The 15,250-nt window shown below is 36.1% G+C and overlaps 1 protein-coding gene across 2 annotated transcripts in view; it reads right to left on the bottom strand.

Annotated features, from left to right (window-relative positions):
* The window catches only part of Vav3 (vav guanine nucleotide exchange factor 3), a 320,561-nt gene that overhangs the window by 25,792 nt on the left and 279,519 nt on the right, over positions 1 to 15,250 (bottom strand). For both annotated transcript variants that reach the window (XM_026789648.1, XM_005367914.2), the window contains exons 21-24: positions 13,998 to 14,063; positions 8,718 to 8,752; positions 3,118 to 3,234; positions 2,473 to 2,560 (exon numbers count right to left, since the gene is read on the bottom strand). In XM_026789648.1, the coding sequence (XP_026645449.1) occupies positions 2,473 to 2,560; positions 3,118 to 3,234; positions 8,718 to 8,752; positions 13,998 to 14,063 (306 nt within the window). The remainder of the gene's footprint in view (positions 1 to 2,472; positions 2,561 to 3,117; positions 3,235 to 8,717; positions 8,753 to 13,997; positions 14,064 to 15,250) is intronic.

Below are 15,250 nucleotides of genomic sequence, written 5' to 3'. Positions count from 1 at the left end.
AGGTGGGAGGCTGGGAGGAGGCGGAAACTTGTTTTTTTTTCCTTTTCTCAATAAAAAAAAAATTATGCCAAAAAAAAAGAATCCAAGTCTGTCTTTTGAAAAAAAAGTAAGAGAATTTTATTCTAAATAAACATTTCACTTAAAAATATTATAATACCTAAATACCACTGCTTATCTGTTTATTGAATTTATTGACTACACATCTCCAAAAAATTAAAACTAAATTTCTTCAACATATGAACAAAAAGCAGAGCTAACTCCAACTAGCTCAGCAGCTTCATCAGCAACTGAAAGTTACTTACTAAACCTGGCAAAAGGCCCTGCTTAAACTAAAGGTTTTGTTTCTTATCTTCCTTTCTTTCTTTATGCAAATAACATTAAACTGATTTCTTTTCTTTTTAGTTTCACTAGTTTTGCTGTTAATTCTCAATCACCTCTTTGGAACCTTTATAGTCTGAGCTTCCTTATAAAAGATCTCCAGGTGTGGAAGAAAAGAAAGAGAAAGAAAGGAAGGGTCAGAGGGAGAGAGGAAGCGAGGAAGGGAGTGACTGAGGGAGGGAGGGATGGAGGGAGGGAGGAAGGGAGGGAAATGATATAGGCACATGTATGTGTCCTTAACAGTGGCATTTGTGAGTGATACACAGATTTTGTGACACTTACTTAAACTCTGAGACATATCCCCTTACTTCCCTTTCCAGGACACCAATGAATAAACTTTAATAGTCTCTGCTACAAATTATTTAAAATGGAGCGTCCATTCACTTTAGTATAATCATGGCCTTATAAGATCTACAGTTCATGATAGTGGCACTGGCTTTTATCATCTCTAACACTCCCTGCTAAAGGACTTCCTTGGGCTGAACCAAGTGACACAAAGCTGAATTGATTGACCCCTTCCAATGGCCACTCCTTTCATCCTTCTTGCATGTCTTCTCTGATAGGAGCTCCCTTTGCTACTTTTAAAGTCTGGAGAGCTAGCAGTCATCATTGGGCCTGCAGCATTTTCTAAGTGTCATCTAAACTGTAACACTGTGAAGAAGCCTCATTATCACCCAAAGCAGTTCTGTAGGCATGTCTTGCAGAGCTGCGGAGCTTCCACGCATGCTTTCATCATGTCGGGCTGTGCCTGTCACTCATCATCTGTGCACCAACTTGCCACAGCCTCTCTAGGCTTTTACTATACAAAGAACCTCTTCTGGTCAAGCTCGCTCCCTGCTCTCTCTCACAGCCTGATAGGTGCAACAGATGTAAGATACTTCCAGCAGAGAGGATGCCTCCATCTCAGTTACCAATTTGACAAGAGTTTCCATTTTTTAAGGCATGGCCATGCTGCCTGTCCTTTGCTTTTGAATTTCAAACGTGCCACTTAGGTCTATAGATTTCCTCCTATTTCCTTTTCTCTCAGCTCAAGATGTTTCGATTTCTTGAAAGCACCGATCTCTATCTTGAAATGATTCTTAAGTAAGGCATTCAAGCTGGCTGAGTTTGTAAGCCTTCTCATACTCCATTCTGATTCATTTGTATTCCTGAAAGGTGTAGTATATATCATTCGACTGATAGCTATAGCGATGAGCCTTCCCTCTCAAAGCTAATCAAAGATCTTAGCAACTACAAATGAATCCTGTGTCGTATATCTAAATTCTTCATTAGTGTAAGAGACTATCTAAGTCGGAAAAAATAGATTTGTAGCCACTTTTAAGAAAATAAGATTTCTTTACTATTGTATATAAACAACAGTATATAAAGCAGTGTGTATAATGATATTTATGTATGGTCTGTATGACATACACACACCATACCTACTAATAAAATGATTGAGATTTTTTTATGAATTTTAAGAATTAATAAACACATGCTAACTACCATATATGGTTTCCATTTCAAAATAAAAATTTCTATGTGACATCAACTGTTGTATATGGCAAAAATATAAACTTACAAGTGCTTATCTAATGTAATAAGTGAGAACTATCATTACACAATTTATAATAGCAGAAAATATAAACAAATTTCAAATTGACTTTTATATTATGTTTTGTATAAAATACACCTAAATGTAAGAACTTTTCTGTTCCATAATTTATAATGACACAAAGTAGCTGAATGAAGAGACAGACAGCATAAGAAGAGGAATGACATAGCAATGATTTGAGATTTATCATTTGTCACTGAGACAACACACCCAAACACCTATTCTTCAGTTGGCCATCGCTTTAAGAGCCATGAGTAGCACAGACTCTAAAATATTATCTAAAACGTAGAAACCTCATTTACAATAAGTGATACCATTTGAGCAAGGTAAAACATCATTGGAATTCTTCAACCTAGAAAGTCAGGAGTTTGCTAAAGCCTACACTGTTATTCTCTTTAGATAATTTTCAATAGGCAACATTGCTAAGAAACTATAGAGTTAAACTGATTTAACAGCAGAAAAGGGGAATCACAGATTGAAAAGAAATAATCAATATTTACCATTAAGCTTTTAAATTTTCTATTTTCTGCAATGTGAAAAAAGCCATCTCTTGTTAAAATCTTGATGTGTTTTGCTTCATTATTGTACCTGTGGGCAATGAATAACTTATGAATATAAATGTGGTTTTAATCAGTAGAAATCAATAATTACCAGAGGGCATGCCCCAATAATGTTATAGGAATTAATTCTGAAGACAAAATATATACTTATGCCAATACAATGGTGACAGCTAATTAACAAACTGTATTTACTAGGTGGGTTGAAGATACAACCAATATTTGAAGTGAGAGAAGATTTGGATTTGACTAATCATTGTGCTTACTTAGTAAGTGCACTTTGAGGGTACAAAAAAAAAGACAAAACCTAGCCATTTATACTCTTGGAATTTACTAGAAATACACGTACATCAAATCAACAAAATATAATGCTATGATAGAAATCTATTATGCCAATTAGCAGCCCATAACACCCATTACTGTGTTCCTCACAGATATTTTCTAGTACGAATGAACTGTCGAGATAATTGCATTATTTCTACTGCAATTAGAACCTTGGTTTTCAACTTCAGGGTTGTATGTGTCACATGACCTACACCACTTTGAACACAGGAAATCTATTTCTCCAAAAGCACTTGTCCTACTTACTTTATGCTAATTGCATATTCTCCAGACTCCTTGGTCCTGTGCCTCACAAGGTAAGTACTATTCACCCTGTTAATAAGTTCAGTCTCTGCCTGCAATCTTTCCATTGGTCCAGCATACCTGGGAACATACAGGAAGACAAAACATTGGAAAAATGTATCTGAAAAGAGAGACTAAATATAAGTATATGTCATGGCTTTAATTACATTTCTTTAAATGATAATTCAGAAAATCTCTTTAATATGCTAAACACATCAGCAAAAAGAAGAGAGCCTAATGACCCAGCAAGCACCAGTAAATATCAAATAAACACAGGGGACTAAAACAAAGGATGAATGAGAAGCTATTAGATCAGAAAGACTGGTTAGGACAGTTGTGGGAAGTGTAGGAATAAATAGGAAGAAGCCTGTGTGTGGGAGGCATGGCCCTGCATTAGACACAGACACACAGACACACAGACACACAGACACACACACACACACACACACACACACACACACAAATTCACCTTTCTTATGTATACTATCAAATCTCTTTTGACGATTTTTAAACAAGACTCTGGTGTAATTTAAACTATTTTAAAATAATTACTATTTGGATGTGAGATAAATTATATTTGTTCATAATCTGACAAATTTCTAAAGAAACAAGCACTAAGGAAGGAACTATTTTCAAAAACAGGTATTTTTGAAAACCAGAGTTCAAGTTTCCCTAGATTATATGGGCCTTAAACACAGCCAAAGTCCATTAAAATAATAACCATGATAGTAAAATACCAAAACTCTGGGCTAAATTATTTTTGTATGACCCCTTGTATCAAATGTAAGCATACCAGATAGTGTCAAGGAATATCAAAGATCCAGAGTAATTGGTATTAAAAGGTAACTACATTTGGGTTGGTTCTTTTCAAGCTATTCATGACTAATATTCCAGAAAATTATCTGACTCACATGTTGAATCATAAACTTAAGTATAAACTTCTGCCTTTAATCTACACCATTTATTTAAAATGTACACAGAAGACAGTTAAGAAAAGTTTGTGGAGTCCGGTGCAGGCAATCTGGCACCAATTGTTAATGGGAGTTAACAAAGGGAGTTAATGGCATTTTGTACCAATGGCACATTTTTAAGGCAGTTATGATAACCTATGACCTATTAGGATCTAATACAGTCTGCTTCATGCTTACCACCTCATGAGCCTTATCTCTTCCAGCCTTCTGTATCTAGGGATTGTCTGTTTCCTTCTGGCTGTGCAAACACACACTTCTTTCAACACAATTGATCTTGTCATTCAGGTTTAGAGAGTCATCCTGTCTGTCTAAAAAGCAGTCCTGCACCTGCGGCCCTCACTCCGTCATTCTGATTACCGCATCCTTATTGCCCTGGCTAGCACCACAAATTAATGGATGTGTACATAGACAAGCATATGTATATATACGATTTGTGCTGATATAATTAAAATACAGTTTTAAAAGGTAATCTGTACTACAATGAAAAGCATCAGTCTGTCATATGAGCGTTCTACTCTTAAGTCCTGGGTCAAATATTTAACCTGTTTTTTCCTTGTTTCTTTACAGATATTTTAAATAATTGTGTTCCTACTAAAATTCATTAACTCAGAACTCTAAGCATAAGGAAGGAAAGGCACTTTTCTCCTGACATATGCCTACTCTGTGATAGATTATTGTCTTTCTATAATTTCTGTCGACTGAAGCCATCATCAGGCCCATATTGAGCAGGGTAATAGTTAAAAATGTTTGACTCGTAAAAAGGCAAGCACAAAAGTTTGTTGGTTTAGACTGTTTTCTATCCATTAAAGTTCTTTCCAAATTTTTGACATAAGCTCCCTGACAAGACATTTTCCATGTTATATACTCTACTTACAACATTCGCAGTCTTAACCCAATGGCTTCTGAGTCCCCGACTCTCTCAAACCAACTGCTTCTTCCTGCCCTCTGAGCCTGCTGCTCCATTCCTGCATTTTCCTTTGCCTTGGATTAAAAATTCATCCTTAGATTTTCTATGAGTAGAGTCTAGAAGGCAATACTTTGAAGCCAAGCATTTATGGAAATGCTTCATTTTAATCCAGTTTACACTTAATTCGTAGCTTGCTTGGGACAGAATTCCAAGTGAGAAATGATTTTGCCTCTTAAATATTAAATGGCATTAGATCGTTACCCTTTGGCTTCCAATTAATTTCCCTCTAATTTCTGACTCATGGGATATGCCCTGATAGGTCTTCCCTTGAAAACTTTTGGGTTCTTTGTTTTCTATAGGAGAAAATGTTAACTATAAAGTACTTTCTTATGCTTTCGGCAGCATCTCCAAATTGTAGGCATGGCATTCAGCTCTGGAAACTTTGTATTATTTCTTTAGTAACTGATGCCCTTAAGCATTTTTTTCTTTCTTTCTGGAGTTCTTATAAGTTGGGTACTAGCAAGAATTCATGCTAATTACCTAATTTTTAAAATATTTCTTGCATCTTACCTTTTTTCTTTGATGTTTCTGAAATTCTTTCAATGTTTTCCCAAGTTCTTATGGCACTTAATTTAGAGAAGCTTCCCATTTTCAAATCATCGTTTTTATAAAACACTTGTCATACACGTAATCCAAAGTTTTTTCCAAATGTCTGGTTTCTCTTCATCATTTGTTCATACATAAAAGGAAGCTGAATCTAGGAACAACTGAGGGCCCTGTGTGTGCAGGTCCAAAAGTACACCACTGTGCAGAAGTCTGCTAATTTGGCAAAAAATCTGATAATTGGGCTGGGAAACATCCAAATGTTAGGAGGTTGGATTTTTTTTTTTTTTTTACCGAGTTTATTCAGTTTCTTTAGAGTTTTCCAAACTCATTTCTGCATTGAAGGAAGGTGCCCATGAGAAACTGCTCTTGTGTCAGATCTAAGCTTTATGAAGGAAATAGGATTCTCACCTTTGATATGAAGACTTTGCTTAATATAAGTGGTTTTCAGGATGGCATCTCCCCAGCCTCTGTTAGGCATGGCTTTTCCAAGTCAAAGCCCTGTGTGGTTCCAATTTCCCATGTAATACACCTAACAACACAGTCTCCTGGCAGTGTTAAAAGGCAGGTAATTTGACACTGGGAAAAAGCAATAGGGGCCTTGGCATCTACCACATTCCAACTTTCAAGGAGCTCCCTGTCTTCACCTTCAGACTTCAGCCAGCATTTCAAGCATTCCATGCATAAAGCATGTGCTATTGAGGAGAGTCTTTGTTGATTTTCTATTTTATTTCATGGTTTATAGAAGCAATATTGACTTGACTGGATCAACCTTCTTTTCAGATGGAAATAATTAACAGGAAATATGAATGGATGCTGTTGGGTCTCATATACTTAAAATTCTAAGTTTCCATGAGTAGTTGATAATTATTCCCAAGTTGAAGACATTTCCCATGAAACCATCTTCTTAATTCTCATGAACTATCTAGGTTGCTCAAGAGGAAGAAAATGTAATTTAAAGCTTTTACTATGCCTTTATTAATTCCTATATTTAAGTTATTTCCTTTGTCTTGGCACGTTGATTTTTTTTTAATCTTTAGGAGTGTTGTTATTCTACCTGGTTAAACTTCTAACAGAATTTTACATATTGGTAAGAGTTCATTTTAAAAAAGAAAATCTATATACAAACCTGCCTACCCTCTTGTGTCTAGACAGTTCTCGGGTAACTGCCAGAGTTATTTAATAAAATCCATGTAGTTGGAGACATTAGTATTTATCTCTAAAATGATCAACCTTTTAACCATAAAATTTAGTTGTATGAAAAAAAATTTATTTCTGTCATTAATATGCTTTTAGATTCCACAGTAACAAATTTTGGAAATTGTCCTCAGCGATGTGAAAATGTATCAAATATTCCCAATTTGATCAAATTTCTTTGACAAGCTCAGTGCTGAAGCCAAGAAGAGTAGAGCAGAAACTGAGGATAATGGCAAGGGGGGCAAACGTAAGTACTGAGAGTCAGTGAGAGGGTTGAGGATAATGCCACACACTGAATGTTTCCTGACCCTTTTTACAAATTTCTTATACAACCAAGTAATTGGAAATATATATACATTATGTATATTACATATTGAGGGGCTACCTACATTTGCACACTAAACTAGTGCTATACAGCCTCAAGATACTACATCCATATATATATATACATATATATATATGTATATATATGTATATATATATAATCATATCTAGGAGCAGAAACAAGTATCAGGGAAAAGAAAAGAGATTCATTCATTTTCAGAAAAGTCAAACACAAATCCAGAGAAACACATACAACCCAGTAAAAGCTCAGGTTTTGTATTTTGATATTTTGATAGCGAGATAGAGTCTTGAGGCTACCTCAAACTGGTGCCATGGCCTTCATCTTTTTCTCCCTCAATAATAATAATGACAATAATATCTTCCACATAGAAATTTGGGGCAAATTTTTGTTATAGGAATCTAAAATTGTGAAATGGTTTACACTATCACAGGCAATGTGAAATAAAATACTTGAAGTGGCAAGTGCTTATAAAAAATACTCTACATATATTGCTTATTATGACCTAATGAAGTCTCAGCTATTCTGCTTTTTACATGAAGATTTTTTTTAAATTATTTAATTTTACATCCTGGTTATGGTTTCCCCTCCCTCCTCTCCTCCCTACATGTAGTTTTAAAGTTGAAAATAACTGAAAAATAACAAGTATTGCCATCTTTGATTCTGCTGCCAGCATCTCAGTGGTAAATATGCTCCATCTAGAACTGGTAAATGCCTGTTTCTCCTAGCTGGAACATTCCCTCCAGGAGTGGGAGAGGGGCTCCTGAGGCTCATGAGGAAAGCTGAAGGTCACATTTCTGGGAGAACAGAACCTTGGGATTTTCTCAAGGGCCCCTTTCTACCAGTCTAAGTGGGAGTACACAGTTGCTGGGCAAAAGAGACTGGATAGCTGAACTACAGAGAAGAAATTACTAGACTGCTAAGCTGGCCCAGGGTTGGCGCTTTTGTAAGTGGTCATCCCCGTTCCTTGTGAGCCCTGTCTGAAATGCCAGTAAAAAACTCATTAGGTCATGGAGACAGACACTGGCATAATCATTCCTCTGTCCTGCTACGACCTCCCTCTCTGTGATGAGTAGACAGATGTGTGTGTACATCTTCCCAGGTAAAGACTGTCACACAAGACCCAAATCAAACATGGGCACATCTTATTCCCCTATTCTACACTAGAAACCACAATTTTAGATACTATCCTTTTGAGGTGATTCTTAGTTTTAGATAATCGGGTTTTTTTTTCTCTTCTCTGCTTCATGAGATTTTTTGTTCCAAAATATGAGATACATCAGGATGTATCCCATTTCTTTCTATGGCTTTTACAGACATTTATGCTCACATGCATTCACATGTACACACAGAGACATCACTATTCAATCATGATACAGATTGGCCGGGAATATGCAAATTCATTATGGTGTTTTGTTTCACGTGAAAACCTTTAGCAAGGACAAATGGAAATGGAGCATGGTTTACAACCATACATTTAAGGCGTCCTCGAGCTAGGAGTATGGTATTTCAACTTAGTACTATAAACATTTTTAATACTTACCAGGGTTGGCAAGAATAATCTACTGGTTTAGGTACCTAGGACATAAAAAGGCAAAAATAGATTAAGTTTACTTAAGGGTAGCTTTCGGAAATCAATCATTCATTCGGTTCAGCTGACTCAGCTCTATAAAACCCTTAAGTAGCACAGTCCTGAAACTATTCGCTAGCTAGTTTACACAGAGTGAGTCATAGTATATGTCAAATGAGTAGAAAATAATTCATTTTGCTTCATTTCATTCTTTCATGCATTTTTCTACTATACCTTCAAGGGAAGAGATAGCAGAATAATATGAATTCGAAACTTTCAATATTCACTACAGGATAGTTTAATCCAACATAAAAGTATAAAATGAAAATGTTATAAAGGAAGGCAAATAGCACTTCCCTTCCCCAAGACGAAAAAAAAGATGTGAAATAAACAGTACACACTGGATTTAGCTGCTGTTTTGCACAAATTTTGAACTCTGCCTTAAGAATCTTCCAACGAGGAAACATTTCATTCATTAAAATATCATAGAAAATATCCGCACCTTACTTTTTTCATATAGAGACTTGCACAGGTGAAAATATTACATTTTATGTACAAATAAAGCAAGAATCTTATAGCTGTTGATGGCGACTAGAAAATGAAAAAGCTGAAGAATGTATTCCAGTAGTCAGAAAATACCCAACAAATCACATGCCACAGAAAGGGTGGCTATTTCCAAGCTATTGAGGAGAAAGTAGGCTATAGATAGTCCGTTTTGAGTTTTAAAAACCTTCATGAATCAGTAAGTCTTTGACAGACACAGCCCATGATGTCCCTGGGTCTTTTACAATGCAGGGAGGCTGGGGAGAGGGAAGGGATAAATAGGTAAGAACTCTTACATATTCTGCCTGCTGTCTCTCCATTGGCTGGAAAAGGATGGATATCCAAGAAGTAAAGAGTAACATATAATTTCACATCAAACAACTAAGGCCATCCCACAGGTCCCTAGAGGAGCCTTGGTTCTTCTGCGGGTATGTTCTGCTATGTGGGTCCTTGACTACTGTTCCATTTTGCTTTTTGTGACTGCAATAAAACACTAACCAAAAGCCACTAAGGGGAAGAATGCATATTTAACTTGTATGTCCACATTGTAATTCATCACTTTTGGAAAGTCGAAGTAGAAGCTCAAGGCAGAAGCTTGAGGCAGAAGCCAAGGCTAGCTTGCTAGCTTGCTTTCTGGCTCATTCTTAGGTAGCTTTTTTCTTATACAGCCCAGACATACTTGCCTAGGAATGATGCAGCCCTCTGAGGGCTGGGCCCTCTTACACACTTATTGATCAAGATAATCTCACACACATGAGGACAGGCCTATCTTATAGGGGCAATTTCTTATTGAAGGTCTCTCTTCCCAGATTACTATGGGTATTATCACACTGACAATTAAAAACTAAACAAAAATACAACCATCTCAGATCCCTATAACGAGGACAGGATGCTATATTTTCCCATGCTCTTCCTAACTTCTCTTTGGTATACTTTAGAATTTTGTTTAACAAACACTTTATTGTGACACACTTAAAGCTGTAGATAACTTCTGGATAACTTTTCTTTTTCAAAACTTTTATTTACTTATTTGTTTTTTTACATACCAATCCTAGTTCCTCCTCCTTCCTCTCCCCACCCACCCTCTTTCTATCATTTAATATGTGCTTCCTATAATCCTCTAATGTCATTTTCAGCCCTCATCATAGATGTCTTACATTGTTACATTTCTACTCTGGACAAGTGAAGATTCTAGAGAACTTATTGGGAATGCATGTATGTATGGCACACCCTTCCTACCCAGAAGTGCACTTTGTAAAATTAGATGGGGCAATTAGGAACGAACATTCTCAGTGTTTGTTCCTGTAAAACTAGGAAGCAAAGGTTAAATTTCTAAATTGACAGTGATTTTCTTGTAAAACTTTGAACATACTAATTTTTTATTGTTTCAGATATCACATTTTCATGTTCTAGCGTCTCCATCCAGTTCTTCTGTAACCATTTCATGTTCTATGCCGAGGTGCCCGATCTACTCCTTCATTATGAACACATCTCCCTTTGTGTTCTGAACATGGTTATGAGAGATGATTTCTGAGTGTGGTTTATTTTCCACTGCTTCTTGATGTGTCTATATTGTAAATACTAGGCTATCATTCAAGCTGCAGATGTCTCTTGTCTCAAGCAGGAAGTTACTCTAATTAAATTATAACTTTAGATTGTCTCCAGTGCTAAGCAGTTGAGGATTTCTCTTTTAACTTCTTTTGGCCCAAGCTGAGGGATTCACTGGCTCCACTACTCAATCAAAGATTTTGAGTTTTTCACACATAACTTGAGGTTTCTCCTTTCCATAACTCCATCCTTTCTAAGGATTTCTCCCACCGTATACTGTGGTATTTCAACCTCCCTACGCCAGTTCTTCAAGGCAGAGAACTATACGGCTTCTAGCTATGCAGAATGCTCTAACCCTATGCCTGTATTCAAACCAGGCAACTCAACAGCACGCCCATTTCCACATGTTAATCTTCTTGCAAATTAGCTGCCTCATGCTCTTTTCATTAAATTAGTTACCTGCAAACTAGCAAAATGGAAGATCGCCCCTGACTATCAGTAGACGCCACGTGTAGCTTCCATTACCACTGCTGTTAGTGTGAAATCCAATTGCCGATGCTGTTCACAGGCATTTGTTCTTTCTCGCAGGTTGGACTTAATGCCATCTTTAATATCCTGAAGTTTCCTTAAAATACATCTAGCTGCTGATTAATTTCAACTACCCATCTTTATTTTTAAAATTAGTTTTATCACAAATTCTGGAAAGTTCTTGGCCATGACTTATTTGAATATTGCTTTTATACAATTATCTTTAATCTCTTCTATTTGATACATTTGAATGTTATTCCATTCTCTCTTACAGTTTCCATTGCCTAATCTCTCTGAACTCATTTCAGAAACTTCTTCAGATTTCTCTTACAATTTTCTACTCACCCCGGTCTGAGAAGCCCTCTAATGCACCCATTAAGGCCTTCCCTTCAATTATTAGATCTGAGTCTCTTATTGAGAAGCCCAGACAATCATAAAGTGTTGTAATCTCCTTTTATCTTTTTTTAGTTATATAAAATATAGAATTATTTATTTAAGTATCTTATCCTGTATTTGCTTCATGAAGCTAACTCTACATTTTGTGTCTGCTAACCTTAGCCTAAGGTGGTCTGTTTCCTTGACGATTACATGATTCCAAATGGAAAATTTCCGTCCCCTGGAACTTTATTTGTAACAAACCATAGGGGGCTGCTATCTGTGAAGAGGATAAAACCGATATGACATGTATTTTACTTGGGGACCAACAGATGTTGAGCCATTTTAAATTATATTTCTTGCTAAGGATGATTTAGGTCATAGGACAGTATGAATTCTGGCCTTACATATGGATGACTTCTACACTGAAGTTTAGAAATCTTTAAGAGATTAGTCTCTCATGCTCGCTATCCCCCAGGCATACCTAGTTTTTCCTTTATCTATCCCAGAGCAAAGCCCAACAGAAGTATCTCCTTTGCCAGGTGGCGTTTTATTGGAACATGCCCTGACAACTGCCAGATTCACATTTATCCAACTACGCCCGGTGTTATAGCCCCGCCTCTGTCTCCAATCTCTCTGCTGTCATAAATTAACTATCTCATCTATGTATAGCTTTTAGGGGCCCACCCTGGAGGGTTTCACTAGAATGTCTCAAAACTTTTGGAGATACAGGAACAACACACTGAGATAAATAAATTTTCAGCTCAGAATGGAATTCACTACTCAGAGATTTCTGATAATCAGCATATACAAAAGGATGCAGTTTTCAAGCTCATGCAAGGCTTTCCCCTCTTTAATCTGTCTACTTCCTTTCAGTAGGCTTGCCCTATAGCTAAAAAAAATAAGTATATAATTTCATTACATAAGTAGTTCACTTGAGTAGCCACCTGTTCACTTGAAGCTATAGAAGCATTCATATTTACCTGGTTGTTTTGCTCCTGGTTATGTATGAGTGTACTACTCCAGTATCTTCAAATATCTGAATATTGTTTTCCTTCTAGGCAGTTACAGTAGATTCTATAAACTGATTTCATTCACTAATTACCTGTGTGCATTGAGGCTTCCACATTTGCTGTTTTATCCTGTGCACATCCATTCAACAAATTTGAATGTGTTTTTACGCCAGGCTATCTTTAAAACAAAATTTCTAAAAAATTCATACAAGATGTAAACAGAAAATAGTGCTTTGTATATCAAATGCTTATCCAGGTTCCCAAATGTCTGAATATTAAAAATCTCTTGCCATTAACTGTTATATAAATATTGTTGCTTATGTTTGTACCAGTGAGAATGAACCTATCTATCATAACAAATAAAACAGAAAATCCTTTTTTAAAATTCTCTTTCCTTTTCAAAAATAATTAACCTTGGACAAATGGTGTAAGATTACATTCTTAAATTAAAGGTGACAGATATTACACTTGCAATATCAAAAAGAATGTGCAGTTGAGAAATACAAAATATAACAGGAAAGATTATTTGAGATTTTTGAGGGCATTTTATGTTAGTGAAAAAATTTCATTACTTTGCATTCACAAACTTTAAGATTGTGGGGTAAATTATGACATTAAATAACTCCACCCCATATAGAAATGAATCAGTAACACACAGCATGAGAAAAATGCATTTACATGATATTCACACATATTATTTGAATAATAGTCATTCATTTTCCTTTAATCCATTTTCAGAAAATTTCATTATGATATTAAAGAAATAGAAAGGACAGTGTAGTAATTCTAAAGCATAGACAGTGTAGTCAGAGCCCTGGTTGAAGAATTTGTGAACTTTTTACTCTCTATCATCCCAGTAAAGACACCAGCTACAGTGTAAGTACTTCTTGTAACTCGAGTGACCAAAAATAAGTTAGACTATACCATTGATGCCCAGGGAAAAGAAAACCTTGCCAGCACATCCACTCTGTGACCTTGGGTTACTTCTCCTAGGAACCTTTAACATTTTTGTAAATTCTGCTATATTCCCATCTTGCATATATTTTCTTAACATTTGAAATACTTCTTGGCACAGATTAAAGTATAATCTGTGGGGTTATATTCATGTAAGACCTGCCTGCACTATTAAAATATTGATAAAACTGTTGAGAATCTAGGCATTCACTATCCTTTGCACCTTCTTGCACAGTTAATCACAGCATCAAAGCAAAATAAGATGAGAAGGAAGTGAAATATAAGAACTTACACATGGAGATGGTTTGACAGCATCACTTGGGAAAAATCCAACCTCTCCTGAAGCTAAATTTCGTCCCTAAATTGGAAAAAGAAAATACCATTGAGAACAAAATAATAATGCCATGTTGTTGTTTATACAGTGTTGTTCAACTTGGGATCCTCAGGTTATTTACATATTGTATTTAGTACTCAGCATTAACTCATGGGCCCGGAAGAGGTAGCAAAAGCAGATACATTTTCCATCACTGTTGAATTTTCCATGTGGTTTCAGGTTATGGTTATAAAACAATCCACTCACTTGTCAACAAGCCATTCAACTATGAAACCTTTATATCTCTCAATCTTATATGCAAGGGAAGCCTAATAAGGTTTGATAATTACAAAATTATTACTGCATTTAATATAGTGATATGACTTTTCATTAATTCTTGCAATAGTCTTTTATGATAGAGTCACTTACTACCCTCAGTTTGGTATAAGAGAGAAGTGAGGCATAGAGAAAGCAGAGGATTTCCCTGTAGTCATAGTGATAACAGATACCAGATGCAGAATTCAAATTCAGGAGTTCTAACTCCAGCTCCATACAACCTCTCTGTGCAAGGATAAGGCTCACCAAAGAGAATGCTGAAAAACAAAACCAGAAAGGTAGCTGGAGCCCTTCTATGACATAAAAATTTTATCACTGATGATGCTGTTGTGCCAAAGGTCTTATGTATTTTTAAACTCAATCAACATGAAAAATTGCTCTTGAATTTGAAGATGAAAATGACATTAGGGAATTGGTACCATAGTATGAGGAGAGAAACTGGAGGAGGAAGCATGGGCATTAAAGACACTACCACTTGGAGAACTTACCTGTGAACTAGATTTGAGTAGACAATACAAGAAGAGTTAAAGATTAGGAGCTAGGTCAGTTATTACTGCAGGAACTAATCAGATCATTCATTCAAACAGGTAACATTGAATCATACAGAGAAAGATCTGGGTAATATAGAAAGAGAACGGTGATGGGAGACAATGTAGAAAGAAGACAGAAGTAGGTACTAGTGCAATGAGAAAGGAGGAAGAAGTCTTTAGGAAGGAAGATTCAGAAACTATGGAGGGATGGCAGCATGGTAATTAAGATTGGAACAAAGTGCTTCTTTCTTTATCTGTATTTTCTGAGTCTTTGATGGAACTTTATTTATTTATTTATTTATTTATTGGTTTTTCGAGACAGGGTTTCTCTGTGGCTTTGGAGCCTGTCCTGGAACTAGCTCTGTA

This window comes from Microtus ochrogaster, unplaced genomic scaffold (genome assembly GCF_000317375.1).
Source record: "Microtus ochrogaster isolate Prairie Vole_2 unplaced genomic scaffold, MicOch1.0 UNK25, whole genome shotgun sequence".
Lineage (NCBI taxonomy): Eukaryota > Metazoa > Chordata > Mammalia > Rodentia > Cricetidae > Microtus > Microtus ochrogaster.
This window is presented reverse-complemented; position numbering and strand designations above follow the sequence as displayed.